The 16,985-nt window shown below is 40.7% G+C and overlaps 1 protein-coding gene across 1 annotated transcript in view; it reads left to right on the top strand.

The window, feature by feature from the left end:
- LOC126248669 (uncharacterized) overlaps positions 1–16,985 on the top strand; it is a 239,137-nt gene that overhangs the window by 187,867 nt on the left and 34,285 nt on the right. Inside the window, exons 7-9 of the mRNA XM_049949899.1 lie at positions 1,731–1,968; positions 8,808–11,503; positions 16,791–16,956. Coding sequence (XP_049805856.1) covers positions 1,731–1,968; positions 8,808–11,503; positions 16,791–16,956 — 3,100 coding nt within the window. The remainder of the gene's footprint in view (positions 1–1,730; positions 1,969–8,807; positions 11,504–16,790; positions 16,957–16,985) is intronic.

The raw sequence follows: 16,985 nt of genomic DNA, 5'->3' as shown, positions 1-16,985 counted from the left end.
AATAAAGTTTCCCCTTCCTGGGACAATGAATTAACGGTGTTCTTATTTCAATTTCCAGGAGTGTATAAACACATTCTGAGCTCAAACATAATGATGTATATCAAACAGAATGACCTCCTCAATGCCAACAGCATTGATTCTGGAAGCATTGGTCATGTGAAACCCAACTCACACTTTTCTCACATGACATACTGAAAACTTTGGATCAAAGAAGCCAAGTAAATGCAGTATTTCTTGATTTCTCAAAAGCACTTGACTGTATACCACATCTATACTTCGTACCAAAAGTGCAATTGTATGTGGTATTGAGGGAAATTTGTGACCAGATTGAAGATTTTTTATCGGGAAAACACAGCATGTTATGCTGGATGGAGAGTCATCAACAGATGTAGAAGTGACTTTGGATGGACCCCAGGGATGTGTGTTGAGACTGTTGTTGTTCATGTTTTATATTAATGACCTTGTGGACAATATTAATAGTAACCTCAGACTTTTTGCAGAGGATGGAACTATCTATAATGAAGTACTGCCTGAAAGAAATTGGATAAATATTTAGTCAAACCTTGATAAGATTTCAAAGTGTTGCAAAGATTGGCTTTAAATGCAGGGAAACATAAAATTGTGCACGTCACAAAAAAAAGGTAATGTCCTATGACTATAACATCAACGAGTCATAGTCAGAATCCATCATCCTATACAAATACTGTGTGTAACTATTTCTGTGGATATGAAATGGAACAAGCACACAGGCTCACTTGTGGGTAAAGTAAGTGGTAGACTTTGGTGTGGTAGTAGAATACTGGAGAAATGTAATCAGTCTACAAAGATGATAGCTTACAAATCACTCTTGTGCTTCTAATAAGAAGCTCTGATCTACTACAGTGTGTAGGGCCTGTGCCAAATAGGACTATCAGGGGTATTGAACAATTATAGAGAAGGGAAGCACGAATGGTCACAGGTTTGCATGATCCGTGGGAGTGTGTCACGAGATCCTGAAGAAACTGAATTGGCAGACAAAAGACAGATGTAAACTATCCTGAGAAAGCTTACATACAAAGCTACAAGAACCGTATTTAAATGGTGACTCTAGGAATATACTACAGCACCCTACATATCACTCCCATAAGGATTTTGAGACAAGATTAGATTAATTACAGCACATATGAAGGCATTTAAGCAGTTATTCTTCCTGCACTCCATACATGAATGGAATGGGGAGAAAACCCTAATGACTGATACTGTGGGACATACCCTCTGCCATGCACTTCACAGTGATTTGTTGAGTGTAGATGTACACATAGATAGATATGAAAGTCTCATTGTTGTTTTTTGTCAGATGAGTGTTGCCTCTGTTTTCTGATAACATCCTATAATCTTCTATGACAGCAATAGAAATAAGTATTCAGAGTGCAGTAGTCAGTATCTCGGAATCCCCTGACTGGCTCTACTTTTGTTAAATGAGTGCTTCCTGCATTTTCTTTGGCTAGTCCCCTATTTGCTCTTCACCTCCTGTGATAGTACTTGAAATAACTGGAGGGGATGAACTAATTAGAAGCGATGATCTACTCACCAGTTAATCAGATTTGTTGATCATCTTTAATGAAGTGAGGCAGTGTGTTGATGCGCTGTTCGTAGCTAATAGAGTGGTTTTCTGTCATGAGTGCTTTTTGTGAATTTGCATTTCATATTGACTAAGTACTGCTCTTATAAGTACCTGTTTTGCATTTCAGAATGTACTGCTTCCCGGCTTGTGCTCAGCTACTCCATCACCTGACACACCTGCCACATCTCTTTCAACTCCAAGCAGTGGGGCACTTTGGGAAGACATGTCAGTGGAACCTTTGCTCTGGTTACCAGTGACACGTCCAAGATCACTTCCATTGGGTGTTGGAACCAGCTCTGGAACTGTGTCACTGGCTAACAGTACCACAAAATGCTGTCAGCATAGACGTTCGCGTCCTCTTCTTGGTGAGTATTAGATGATTTGAAGCTGACTGAACAAAGTAATGCATATAAATGTTGGCAGCCAGTTTCTTAGGGAATATGTGCTAGCTTGCAAAATCACAGAAGGTTTCTGAGAGCTTGCATTCAGAATTGACCATTTGCTCCCACAACTGCTGAAATGTTTGTGTGCATCGTATTACTTTTTTATCTCATTTTATTTATTTTGCAATTTTTAACTGTCTGGATGAGCCAGTATTGGAAATGCAGTTTTTTTCCCAAAGATAATGCTAGAGGTTTTACTGACTCTGCAATTAAGGGAAGTATTTTAAAATTAGTAATTTTATGAAAAACTATGAAAGAGATAAGAAAAGTCTCTTTTGAATAGCCCATATTTGCAATCCACCACTGTGCAAACTAATATAGTTTGAATGAAGCAGGAAAACATGGGACAATATGAGGACAAAAGATAAGAGGCAGTGTGAATATTTTGATCAAAACTGTTGTTGTTATCTTGAAGGCAGGAAGCATTGCTGCACTGTCTGAGAGACACAATGAAATAAGCAAGAAAACATATGAAATTTCCTGGCAGATTAAATCTGTGTGCTGTACTGGAACCTGAACCTGGAATCTTGCCTTTCATGGGCAATGCTGTTACTGACTGAGTTACGCAGGCATGACCCACAACTTGTCCTCATGCCCTAACTTCTACTAGCACTTTTACTCTACCTTTGAAACATCGTAGAAGCTCTCTTGCATAACTTGCAGGACAAGCATTCTTGGAAGAAATGATGATGTGGAGAAATGGCTTAGTCACAGCCAAGTAATTGTTTCCAGAATGAATAATTTCAGAAATAGTATCTATTTTAGAGCTCATGTAGTGTGCATACTATAATATAAAATTGTTAAAGATATGTCATAGATGTAAGAGATGGCTTGAAGGCTGTAACCTTACCAGTTCAAATAAAGATAAGGAAAAAATTCCATTGTGCTGCTACTAAATATGATTTGCTATACAGACCAGTTTCAAACAATTATCACATGGTTTAAAGTCAAAAAGAAAAGAAAAAAAAGTTTGGGCTTGTTCAACTATTGCACATCCACCAATCAGACTAATATCCTTTTGACATTAATAAAAAAACCATACAAATGCCATTTAAAGGCTTCTTATTATTCATGCAAATTAGTCTGACCTAGTGTATACTCATCCTTGAAAAATCATTTTTATCTATGTTAAGAGTGTTTTTTCCTTCCACTGTGCATAACTATGTTGTGGCATATATGGATGACTTGTGCAACCCCAAATGAATTATTAGTGTTTGAAACGAAGCTCTTATGGGTAGAAATTGACATATAAAATAAACACATTTACAAAATATGTGGTGGAATTTCCTTTTAGAAAATGTGTGTCAGAATTTCTCTTTATTGTACAATGTCTCTTTTGTCTTAATTTCCTGGTCTTACCTTACACAGTACCACCAGTACTTGAGAAAATTAGAAATACGTAAATCTGTTCAGACTTAGTAAAACTCTCACCACAGTTGAGTACAGTTGAAGTTATCCATGGCATTGTAGTTTTATGTAACAGTCTTTCATTGTACATTATACAAATAATTATTGATTTACACTGAATATTGATGTGGCCATTTAGACATTAAGCTACCAGTAGGAGATCAACTGCAACTGAGAAAGCAGCATTGCTTTTCAAAGCACTGTCTTCTCTGTTAATTTCAGTACATTACATTTATCTTCACTAAGCATAGTTTTACAACATTTTATGGGCAGTTGGTTATTAAGACAATTTGTAACTGTCATTTCACATGATCGATATATATGTTGGCTCACTCCACATTCCTGAGGTTACTGTCTTCTGAGGAGTCTAAAGAAGACTATACATCAATAAATTAATGAAAAATGTAATTAGTGAGTTTTTAGTTCATACTGAATAAAATACACTTACAGAAAAAATTGAAATACAAAAAAATTTAGTGTAATGAAATTTCAGAAATATATTTGTCTAGGTAAAATATTTAAGTGATTAACATTGCAAGGTCACAGGTTGATGAAAGTGCGAGATAAGCTATTGTGAATATGAAATGCTGGTACATTAATAACTGGTGTAACTGCCAGAATGTTGATTGAAAGCATTAAATCGTGCATGCATTGTGTTGTGCAGGTGCCGGATGTCAGTTTTCAGGTTGGTGTTCCATGCCTGTTGCACTTGGTCAGTCAACATAGGGACAGTTAATGCTGTTTGTGGATGACACTGGAGTTGTCATCCTATGATGTCACATATGTGCTCAACTGGAGACAGATCTGGTAATTGAGCAGGCCAAGGCGTGTACACGCTCTGTAGACCATGTTGGGATGCAACAGTGGTATGTGGGCAAGTGCTATTCTCTTAGAAAATACCCCTGGACTGCTTTTCATGAATGGAAGCACAACCGGTCATATCATCAGATTGATGTTCAAATTTGCAGTCGGGGTGCAAGGGATAACCACGAGAGTGCTTCTGCTGTGATATGAAATCACACACCAACTCCTGGTGTACTGACTCCTGGTGTAGGTTCAGTGTTTCTAGAATGCAGATAAGTTGGTTGCAGGCCCTTAACTGCCCTCCACCTAACCAACACACGGTCATAACTGGCATCAAGGCAGAACCACCTTTCATCAGAAAATACAATAGACCTCCACCCTGCTCTTCAATGAGCTCTTACTTGAAACCACTGAAGTCGCAGATGGCAGTGGTTTGGGGTCAGTAGAATGCATGCTACAGGATTTCTGGCTCTGAGCTGTCTTTGCAGCAGCAATTTGTAATAGCTAAAATTGCTGCTGCCCATGCAGTCTGAAGTGCCAGAGCTGTACACTGAACAAGATCATCTTTCCTCTCAGTAGTGCCACGTGGCTGTCCAGAGCCTAGTCTTCTTGTGACTGTACATTCTCGTGACCACTGCTGTCAGCAATCATGTACAGTGGTTGCATTCCTGCCAAGTCTTTCTGCAGTATCACAGAAGGAACATCCAGCTTCTTGTAACCCTAATATACGACCTCATTCAAAATCAGTAAGGTGATGACAGTGGTATCTTTGTTGCTTTAAATCAAAGGTAAATAATGCTGTCGAGAGTTTCAGTGTGTACTGAAAGCAAACCTAATGTGCATCCTCATAGTGGTGCTTCTAGCACAGGCATGCAGCTGACTTGAAATTAATCACACCTTTCAGATGTAGAAACTAGCCTGTCCACTTTTGTTTATGTCGCACAACTCCTCCTTGGGCTTGCTACTAGAGATGGGCAAAACTGTTCTTTTCAGAGATTGGATCAGAACTGTTCACTCCCTGAAATGAATTAGCTCTTTTTCATGACTCAACACTCATTTACAAAAGAAAATAAATGAAAGGCACATTGCCCTTTAAACTTGGTTTATTCCAGTACTATACCTGTATTTTGATCTTATTTGATCCTATTTTGAAGTAACACAGATAATGAGTAAGAATTTTGTATTGTTTATTGAAATTTCCACGATATGACAAAGTTTTTGATTATTGATTTATTTTGCACTAGCGTGGTTTTTTGGGTGATCGGGAAATGTTGTAACTTGAGATTTACATTAACAATATATTTGGCTATACTGTATTAAAATTTCATTAACCTCATACAAATACATCGCAAGCCATATATTTTTCCTTTCGAAGACGCCTAAAATCGCAAAATCCGTACCAGAATAATAAAAAAAAATATAAATTTGACTGTAAAACGAAAGTGCTGCATATAGCCTTACGCAGAATAAAACAAGGAAAATATTGGTGTATCACATTTTGCGATACGTTTATCGGTTCGCTCGTAATTAAAGCGTAAATTCGAGTGTCCATAATAAAAATCCTATAGTAAGAGGAGTCATCAGGAACCTAATCTAATCAGTTTAAACAAATAAAAACAATTGATGTATACATAACATAATAATGTAATATACATAGCGGTATTACTACGAAGAACAATATCCAGTGGGGACAAACTCCGATGCAGAGGCGCTGAGTCGAGCAGGTCGAGCCGCGAGCTTTATTACTGCGTGAGCTGAGACGGCAGAGACCAGAGTGACACCAGAGTCGCTTTGCTCGACGCTCTGGCTCGAGTCGAGACGGTGGGGTGAGCGTTGAGCGGGCGAGTTCCGAGGGTGGGGGAAGCGGTGAACTCACCCGCTCGGAGCCAAATCGTCCGCTCCCTTGCGAGCAGGTTTTTGCAAGTAGTTCCTATGTTATCCGCTAGGTGGCTCTCTGTCCTGTTGCTCGCATCAACTGCCCAGAGGGCAGGACGTGCGACTGAAACGATCGCCGACAGAGTGCGATGCGAAGTTAAGCTGCGCCAGACACTGCACAGTGCACACGGCAGACGACGCACAGAGACGGCCCGGCATATGTGAAACACAAAATCCAATGGGGCACTGCACAATGCAGGCAGCCAAGGTAGAAGCAGGGCAGAGGCCGGCGCTGGCTGTGTTGTGTGGCGTGCACTGTGCTCTGACCAGCAGAGGCGCTGCTGATATGCTCCGTCTCTCTCTCTCTCTCTCTCTCTCTCTCTCTCTGCCGTGGGAAACGTTTGGAGCTACCGTTCTTTTTTTCTGAATCACTGATTGTTCACTCCTTTGAAAGATTGAACTCTATGAATTAGTTCAAGAGCGGATCCCCCATCTCTACTTGCTACCTTTTTTTCTGTCAGTCTCTGATGCAATTAGTTTATATCATAAATGCATAGAAAAAAAATTTAGTTGCCACTGTTTTATAGACTTCAAACTCTTCAGATGAGTTAAATTTTATAGTGTGTAGAAAATGGTTGTTAATGCTATCCTCACTGTCATTTTTTGTTAAACTAGCTGAGAAACCAGTATTGCCTGAGTATTTGTTTATAGTTGGGCTTTAGACTTCACATGTTTGGAATTTATTTTTGATTTGTACAGCTTCTTTGGATGCAGTGGGGACAGAACCAGATCGTTGACTTCACTAATATGGGAGAGAACTACATAGAGCTGTCCAGTTCACTCTGGCAACATGCATTATCTGGTCTTGTGCTTTGTTTATGGTTGTGGCATAACTTAAGCTCATCAGGAATTGTACATGTTCAAAATGAAACACTAAATTGTTAGGAATAAATGGGATTTAGGGTATAAAAACTCACTTGCCTGCACCACTTCACATCAGAATTTCTGCTTCTGTGATGTTACTTTGGAGAATCTCTATGAGTGAAGGGTTTGGAAAAGCGAGATAATGCGTGGCACTGTTGATCAGAGTTGCATCACACATCGTTTTTGGGAAGTGTTTTCAAAGAGTGAGTTGAAGCCTGTGAGACAAGACTTGCTGCAGCTTGAGAAAATCATTGGATTCTTGATACCACATAGTCCTTGGTCTCTTAGCCACTCTGATGTATTCAGGAAGACTCAACCATTTTCTAGGTAATCTTATTCGTAAACAAAACAAAATCAAAATGTAATGAGTAGGCAGACAAATCAAAAAGCAAACTTGATATATTTGTTTCTTCCAGCAAAGAATAAAAATAAAACCATTTGAAAAAAGCAAGGCAATGTTGTTACATTTTTAATACGTAAAGCGAAATCACTAAATCTTTATATCCTAGCCCATGTAAAGTCATTGTTAGTGCTTTTTCATAAAGATCATATTGTGGAGCCTAATACTATCACTGACGTAAACTATCAAAACTGCATCTGTAACTGAGTTAAACAAAACCAATAGTGCCATTTGGTGGTTCTTTGATGTACTATGTCATGATGATTAAGTATCCAAACTACTAAGCTGAGTTGACCATTTTAGATAAAACTTTAAACTACAATATCTCTCCTTTTTTGTGATCCAATTTTGATGGAATAAAGCATATATGTTGCCCCAAGCTACGCTCAAGTTACCTGTGAAAAGCTTATGAAAATTTGTCCAGTAGTTTTGGAGATTAGCATGTTTCGACTGACAGACATGACAGTTTTTACCCGTTTATTATTAGTGTAGTTTGGACTGATGGTGTGCAGTGATATTCATTGCATCTGATGTATGAGATTAATACTCCAACAATCATAAAAATGATATGAAATTACACAATCCTTTGACACTGTGAATTGTATAGAAAATATTGCAACGCTGAATCGCTGTAGCACCTGAGAACAGCAATAACTTTGTGAAAACAGGTACATTAAATCACATAATAATTGTTATGGCAACAGTCTGATGTTATACTGTCAAATATGATCTTACACATCTCTCTGTTCCTCAACAGTATCAATATACATTTGGCCCACTTACACCACAATAATGTAAATAATTTTGAAAGGGGTGCCCACATTGTTATTGGATATATCATTTAGTTTCACAAGTTTCTTACAAGTTAATACTAATAGGAATGCCTTTCAGGCATCTATGATGACAAAGCCTTATGTCATAGTCATCTTAAATTGTTTATTTCTAAGTACAATATGTACAGTATCTGCAGTAAAATGTAAAACACATATTAAACAGAAAAACAGCTTTTTCTGGCTAGCCATTTCCTGTGTTGAGAAATTTTTCAGATAACTATGTACAGACTTAATATAAATATAGGAGTAAAATTTTAAATTGGACATTTACAATGCCAGTGCATGAGTTCTATAAAGAGTCAGCCGTCAGATACTCAAAGTTTTCTAACTGTGAGATCTGATACTTTACAATCACTGTTTGTATTCCTGCAAGTTGTGTGTAAAGGATTTTGTTGTAAATTTATTTGCCATAATGTTATTAAAATGAATTAGCCCACATGCAATCCTTTGATTTTCTTAATTATGTATATATATAATTTATCACATTACACTCAGTAATCAAATTGATCTTTTTCCAGCTACTGCAACTTCTGCAAAAAAGACAGAAGATGTCGGGAGTGAAAGTCCTGAGAGTGGAAATAGGGATGAAGGTTATTCAACCATGTCAAGTGACGTTCAAGCAGAAGCAGCACCAAAGCCTCTGGAAGCAGCTGGTGCCGGTTTAGAAGACTTGAAGGAAGCTTCTGATGAAACAGAAACTGTGACAGATGTCCGGCCCATGAATTCTGGTGGCTGCCTGCTGGTTGTAGAAGATGCTTGTGATCCTGATGTACTTTACATTCCACTTGGTCTAACGGTTGGCATTAATCCAAGACACAGCTTTCCCCCAGCAAAAGATCTCCTCCCGTATCAACATATAATGCGCAGCTTCTCGGATTCTCATCTCTGTCTCAAAATTACCCCATGTTCACCTTGTGCCCCATTCTCAGCTTGTTCCCTGGCCTCCAGTGCTTCCTCTTCTCCCTCAGTTCTAGCACTAGAAGCTGCCACACCAGCCAGCAACTTAGCTGCAACAACTGCTCACCCTCTCCGTCGAACAAAGGCGACTGTCAGCCTCAGCTCAGCAGTGGCGACATCTTCACAAAACAATGAAATTGCAGATGATGATGAGGCTGGAGTGTGGTGGGATTCTGATTATGTGCAGCATTGGCTAAAACTGGATGAAACACGTGGTGCTCTACAGCAACAGCATCGAGATATGCTGGAACTTGAATATGATCAGGCTGAACTAGAAGACTGGAGTATGTCTTGTGATGACTTTGCACCAGTTGTTGAAGGAAACACGGGAAACATGTGGAGAAGAGATCTGCCACAAGCTTTGCCAAGTATACAAGAAAATAACCAACTGGAATTGGAGGAAGACACAAATGATTATCAGTGGAATAGCTCTAGCCATCTGTCTAGCACTGAGCTAATGACATTACTTCTCGATGTTGACCAGAAAAATTATTGGCAAAATAACAACTATGGGCTGTCTTCGCCTGGTGGAAGCTGGTCAAGCAATTCCGAGGACTGCTGTCACTCATATGACTGTTCTTATGCAGCTGGCTGTGAAAGCTCCTCAAAACGTTCATCAGCAGCGATGAGTGGTTGCAGTGATGATGCAGTGAGCTCAGAATCACCCGCAGTGGGGACAGATTTCACAAGGGACTTTTATCGTCTAGTCAAATTTGAAAGTACCAAAAGTTTGGCATCAACATCATCACGAAGTCTTGTCGATAATGGAGGCTCACTAAAAAGAAATCAGGAACTATTACAAACAGCTCCCGACAGAGAGCAGGCTCTTCAGAGTGTTCTCACATTCATTGCTGAACAGCAACAGTATTGCACTTCAAGGGAGGAGGAAGATTTGGAAGTCACTGTTCAACCAACACCACTTTTACAAGATGAGAATCAGAACACTGTTAGCAAGGGCAGTGACGATGATGATCTTAATGAAGAAAATTGTACAAGTGAGATGAATGATTCAAATTCTCATGAAGCTGATCATGAATCATGCTGCAGTAAGCCATCATTGGATTTAGAAACATCAACAAATGACGAAGATGATATTATATCTGTTGTTTCAAACCCTGGTGCTACCAAGCCAAGAACTGATGAGGCCATTTCAGTTTCTCCAGAACACTGTATTGACAATGAAAACAGCATTGTGGTTGCAAATGAAAGCTGTAGTCAAGGCTGTGCAGCAGCAGAAACCTTTCAAGATAGAAACTATTTTAAGACAAAGCAACAAAATGTAGAAATAAGTGTACAGAATGGCCACTCAGGTGATTTTATTGATGGTGAGATAGATAAGGCATCTGAAAATGTATATAGCCAAGCTTCAGGTGCAGTGAGCCTTGGAGCAAGAGAAAGAAATTGTGCTATTCCCTTGGGTGAGAATGATATAGCAAAATCATCTAACAGGAAGCAAAAGTGCCCTGAATCACTGCTTAATCAACAAAATGACACTGCCCACAAAAATATGTTGAATTCTTTGAAAGATGAGGCAAAGTCTGAAGTGGACAGCTTTGATCTCAACAGAAAATCAATGTGTGCTACAGCGAAACAGGACAGTTCTTTGTCTTGTAACACAAATTCAGGTTCGGAACAGTTCTCAAATATTAAAGACTGTAATTCATATGACATAATTGCCTCAAATTCCCAATCCTTACCAAATTTCCCCATTCATCATCTGCTGCCTAGCAGTGCTGATGATTCAGTAAAGACCAAAAGTAGCCAGGATGGTGCTTTTGGAAGGGAAGGCTGCACTGGTGATGATGAATATAATGTTCCTGCTCCAAAGGAAGTGATGTTAAAAGACATGAATATTGCTTCGTATGATTACAGTAGGGCTGTGCACTCTTCAGGTAGGGTAGATACACTGATGACTGTGATAGAAGAAGATGAGCAGACTGGTGGAATGTGTCGAGAGATGTCAGAGTCCTTGACATCCACTGTTTCGACTCCTGACACTGTAGTGAACCGTTTGCAGTGTGACAATAGTCCAAACAGTGTTCTTATTATGGATGCTAGTGCTGTTAGTTTTCATGAACATGCTACGTCAAAGGATGTTATTGAAGAACTGAACCGCATGATCCGAAAAGGTGAAGATGGAATATCTGGTAGTGAAAATGATGTCACTGCAGTTGGTGCTTCGAAGCTGGATGTTGCCTGTTGTTGCCCAACAGGTTGGGTTCATGTTGAAAGAGATATTGACTTCACAGATCCAAAGGTACAACAAACTACTCACTGTTTTCCTTAACCATTAAATGTATTTATGCAACATCAGCAGTTCAACAAGTTTTAATTATTTATGGAAGTGTGTTCTGGGAAACTGTCTGTGTAGCATAATGTAAAAAACAAAATTAAAGTATAGTTTTTAACCATGTATTTTAATCTCATAATTTCATTACTCTTCAGTTTCTGTCCATGGTGGATGTTACTAAACTGCAGTGAAGTTCATATACTAGTTATTTGGCTGATACAATAGGAGAAATGCTTGGATGCAATTCCAAAGCATGTCTTTACCTCCCACACATCTCTGGAATGTAGTACGGTAGAGGACATAAGGTCCTGCTGATAGTAGTTTGCAAACTAGACAGAGATGTTAAGGTTGGTGGACCCCCCTTTCTCCTCCAGACAGAGAACATATGTCTGCAAGTACACTACAGTTGACATTGTTCACTCTTGTTCATAAGTTAAGTAGCTTTTTAGATTTGAACAGTAAGAGACATGGTGTTCACATGTGCATGAAAATTTGTTCAACATTGTGTGACTAAGACACATTTACATACAAAACATAAACAGAGGTTGTGATGTCTTCACATGGTAATATAAGATAGGCAATAATTCCCCAGACTGTGGATCAGAATCTCTGATGTGGTTTGCAGAAATGCCCCACTTTTGAGGAAAAATATACTTCTTGTAGTCAGTAGTGGTCCATTGTGCCAGTGTTAGGGCACCAGTCTTTTGGCCTAGACTGTTCTACATATATTCCAGAAGATGTAAGTCCAGTGAGAGGGTGAACAGTTCTTATATAGCATATACCCATCCACCAAGCCAGCCCCTGCATTCTTTAAGATTACCATCCTCCAGGTGTGCATACCATTGCAAGCTGTTATCCTTATAAACTCCAACCTTCAAAGTCTCCACAGCAAACACATGAAATGATGCACATGTCCCTAATTTGATGCTGCACTTCAAAAAGTACACTGATACCTCCATATTGAGCTCTTTCCACAATATTGACAGGACTTTAAAATGTCCATGGGTGATGGGTGATCTAGATGCAGCAGTCAGCAATAATCACCCTTCAGGCCGTGAACAGGACTCTATCTCTCTGTCCTTGAGTCCATACAAAGGGGACAAGATCTATATTCACCAAGCTGTATGGTTGGTGTCTTTGTGTGAAGAAAATGCCTTTGGCAGGTTACCAAGCATATAGGCCACCAATACATCCCTAACCATGGCAGATGTTGTACTGATTGAATATCTTTAGGGGTTTATGACAAGGTAAAAATCCATGTGGTTTACTTTGCTCATTCTGCTGGTAAATGTTTTCTCCCACTGCATAGTTAACGATTTTTTTTTCTGAGTGTTGAAGATTCTTTATCTTTCTCCACCCTGACTAACACCCGTAGTGCTTCATACATTATGTTCTGTTCAACAAAGGTCTATCGTGAGTTGTGATGCAGTCACAGCAAAATTGCACAGCAACCAGAAGAGGATTTTTTAATGTTTATTCCATTTATGGACCACAATAATTAGCATCAGGTAATTAATTGTGGAGTATGATGACCATCTTTAGACCTGAGTACAAACAGATTGTCGATCACATCAAGCCAACATATCTAAATGCAATACAGTCAAATATCATGATATAAGTTAAAGATAGATTGCTAATCACCACAAAGATGCCATGTTGAGTCGCAGGAAAGTACAATGAAAATACACTTATACGTTAGCTTTCAATGAAAGCCTTTTTCAGAAAAGGAAACACACACACACACATCCATACACAGAAGCAAGCACACCTCACACACACACACACTTTACCACAATCTGCAGCAGCTTGGACAGGAATGCAGCTGTTACCTAGAATGGAAGCTGCAGTCTGGAGGGTGTGAATAAAGGGAAGGGATAGCAGAGTATGGGTGGTGGGAGAGAAGAGCACCGTTTGGCGGAGCGTGCAGGGACTAGGCTGCCAACAGGCGCAGTGTCGGGGGGGGGCTGTGGAATAGGGGGGGGGCAGGGAGCAGAAAAGGAAAGGAATGGGGGGGGGGGGAGATGGATAAGTGCATTGGCAGAGGGAGGGCGGCCCACAAAGAGGGTGAGGGGATGAGAATGGGAGGGTGTGATTAGACAGAGCAGGGGGGGGGGGGCATTTTTTTGTGTGGAAGGGATGGCAGCTGTTAAAATGCAGATACTGTTGGTGATTGGTAGGTTTAATGTGGACAGAGGTGTAGATGGAGCCATCAGAGAGGAGGGGGTCAACATCCTGGAATGTGGTGTGTTGAATTGAGGAGGACCAAGTGAAGTGGATGGGAGAGAAGGTGTCGAGTTTGTGAAGAAATGAAGATAGGGTGTCTTTGTCCTAAGTCCAGATCATGGAGATATCGTCAGTGAACGTGAACCATACTAGAGGTTTGGCATTTAAGGAGGCCAGGAAGGTCCCCCCTAGGTGGCCCATAAACAGGTTGGCATAGGGGGGTGGGGGGGGGGGGGTGCCATGTGGGTGTCCATAGCTGTGCTGCAGACTAGTGTGTATACCTTCCCCTCAAAGAAGTAGTAGATGTGAGTTAGTACAAAGTTAGTAAGGTGTATGAGGAATGGGATAGTCTGAACGACATTCAGAAAGGTAGTGTTCAGTAGCAATAAGACTCTGGGTATGAGGAATGTTGGTGTATAGAGACGTGGCATCAGCAGTTACCAGTAGGTATCTGCAGGGTAAAGGGATGGGGGTAGTGGAGAGTTGGTGAAGGAAGTAGTTGGTATCTTTGATGCAGGAGGCTAGAATACAGGCAACTGGTTGGAGGTGTTGGTCAGTGAGGGTAGAATTACTTTCAGTGAGGGCACAATAACCAACTACAATGGGGTATCCAGTATTGTTGAGTTGGTGGATTTTGGGGAGCATGTAGAAGGTGGGTGTGTGGGGTGTCATAGTGGTGAGGGGAAAAGGGGGGTTCAAGGGAGAGGTTCTGGAAAGGGTCTAAGGCTTTAAACAGGATTACGTTGGACTTCTGCAATAGGATGGAATTGGCAGAGTTTATAGGTGGAAGAGTCAGATAATTGGCAAAAGCCTTCCAACAGGTAGTCAGTGCAATTTTTAACAACAGTGGTGAAACCTTTGTTTGCAGATCTTCATGATCAGGACTCAAGACCAAGACATCCTATCCTCATTCCTTCACAAACTCAACACCTTTTCTCCCATACACTACGCCAGCTCCTCCTCAATCCAGCGTGCCACCTTATCTCCGATGGCTCTATCTACACCTCTGTCCTCATTAAACTAACCGACCACCACCACCACCACCACCACCACCACCACCACCACCACCACCAGTACCTGCATTTCAACAGCTCTTATCTGTTCCACACCAAGAATCCCTTCCATATGGACTGGCTACCTAGGGAAGGCACATGTACAACAAGAACTCCTTTGCCCAGTATGCTGAAAGTTTCACCACGGCCTTCACATACAAGCACTATCCTCCAGACCTCATCTGCAAACAGATCTCCTGAGTCATTTCCCCACACACCCCCAATTCCCTACTATCCCCAAAGACCACCTTCAAAGAAGTGCTCCCTTCATCACCCAGTACCACTCTGGAATGGAACAGCTGAACCACTTCCTTTGTCAGGGTTTTGATTATCTCTCATTATGCTATGAAATGATGGATATCCTACCCCTCCTAAAGTGGTGTTCTGTTGCCTACCCAACCCCCATAACATTTTACTCCATCCCTGTGCCACTCCCAAGCCTAACCCCCTGCCACAGGGGTCATACCCCTGTGGAAGACCTAGGTGCAAGACCGGCCCAATCCATCCATCTAGCACTTCGTATTCCATTCCTCTCACAGAATTATCCTACCCCACCAGAGGCCAGGCCACCTGTGAAAGCAGCCATGTCACATACAGGTTCTTTTGCAATAGTTGCACAACTTTTCATATTGGTATGATTACCAACCACCTGTGCACCAGGATGAATGGCCACTGGCAAATTGTGGCCAAGAGCAAAGTGGTCCATCCTGTGGCACAACAAGCATCTGAACATAACATGCTTGATGTCAATGGCTACTTCACTACCTAAGCCACCTGATCCTCCCCTTTTCTTAATTGCACAGATGGGAGTTATCCTTAACAACACATTCTCTGCTCCCAAAATGATGCCTGCCTCAACCTACAGTAACCTGCTGTCTCCACACCCTTCATCCAAAAGTTTCACCCCCTCTGTCCTATTACCTCCTCCCTATTCTTGTCCCCTCACTCTCTTTATGTGCCACATTCTGTCAATACACCTGACCATCTTTCACCTTTCCCACTTCTCCTCCTTTCTCGCTCCCCATTTCATACCCCCATCATGTCCCCACCTCCCTGCTCCACAGCCTCCTGATGCTTTGCCTGTTAGCAGTCTAGTCCTGCATGCTTCCCCAGACAGTGCACTTCTTTCCTTGTCATCTGTACCCTGCTATCCCTCCCCTCCCCCCCCCCCCTCTAGATTGCTGCTTACGTTCTGCTTGACAGCTGCATTCTGGTCTGTTCTGGTCTGAGCTTCCAGAGATGACAGTATGTGTGTATGAGGTGTGCTTATTTGTGTGAATACGTGTGTGTGTGTGTGTGTGTGTGTGTGTGTGTGTGTGTGTGTGTGTGTCCTTTTCTGATAAAGGCTTTGGGCAAAAGCTGATGTGTAAGTGTCTTTTTGTTATGGCTTTCTGCAGCCCACATGCCATCTTTCCAGTGAGTAGCAGTCTATCTTTTCCTTAAAGTGTTGATATTCCAACCAGTAGTTTCTGTTGTTTGATACAGTCAAAGTAATAAGCCAAAAAAGCTTGTTTGTACTCAGGTCTGAAGATGGTCATTGTAGACCAAAATTATAACTTGGGGTAATATCATGCATTCCACAACTATAATGGTACAAAAAAAAAAATAACCATCATGTGCACTTATATGACGTATTCATGACTGAAACAAATTATTAACTTCTTCTGGATTATTAACTCACTGTGATAGTCCTTTGTGTGATTGCAACCTCTTTCTCGCGTACATGTTCATGGCCATTTAAGAGCTAAAGTTACATCTGTAAAGCCTGACACTTGATCTTCATTAGTTTTAATGACGTTCACGGTCTACTCAGAAGTTCATGAAAGTTACGCATTTCATGATATCTCAGTGGAGTGAAATAAAAAGTATACATGCAGTGTGTGTGTGTGTGTGTTTGTAATATAAAACTAACATTGTGTATATACACATGAATCACTACTGATAAAGTGTCTAAACGTACAACATTTTTGTTTAAATAGGCCCGGGCTAATTTACTTGATGTGATGTTAGCATCAAGTGGTTCATCTGGTGGTAGCAGTAACAGTGGTAACAGCAGCAACAGCAGTAGCTGCAGTGAAAGTGGTGATGAACCTGCCGATTATCAGCACTTGCATAGGTTGCATCGTTTTCGTCGACAAAAGAAAGGTAAATTAAATTCTTCCATAATTTAAAAC

The sequence above is a fragment of the Schistocerca nitens genome, chromosome 1 (genome assembly GCF_023898315.1).
Source record: "Schistocerca nitens isolate TAMUIC-IGC-003100 chromosome 1, iqSchNite1.1, whole genome shotgun sequence".
Classification (NCBI taxonomy): Eukaryota; Metazoa; Arthropoda; class Insecta; order Orthoptera; family Acrididae; genus Schistocerca; species Schistocerca nitens.
The sequence above is the reverse complement of the archived record's forward strand: the minus strand, read 5'-3'. Positions and strand labels throughout refer to the sequence as shown.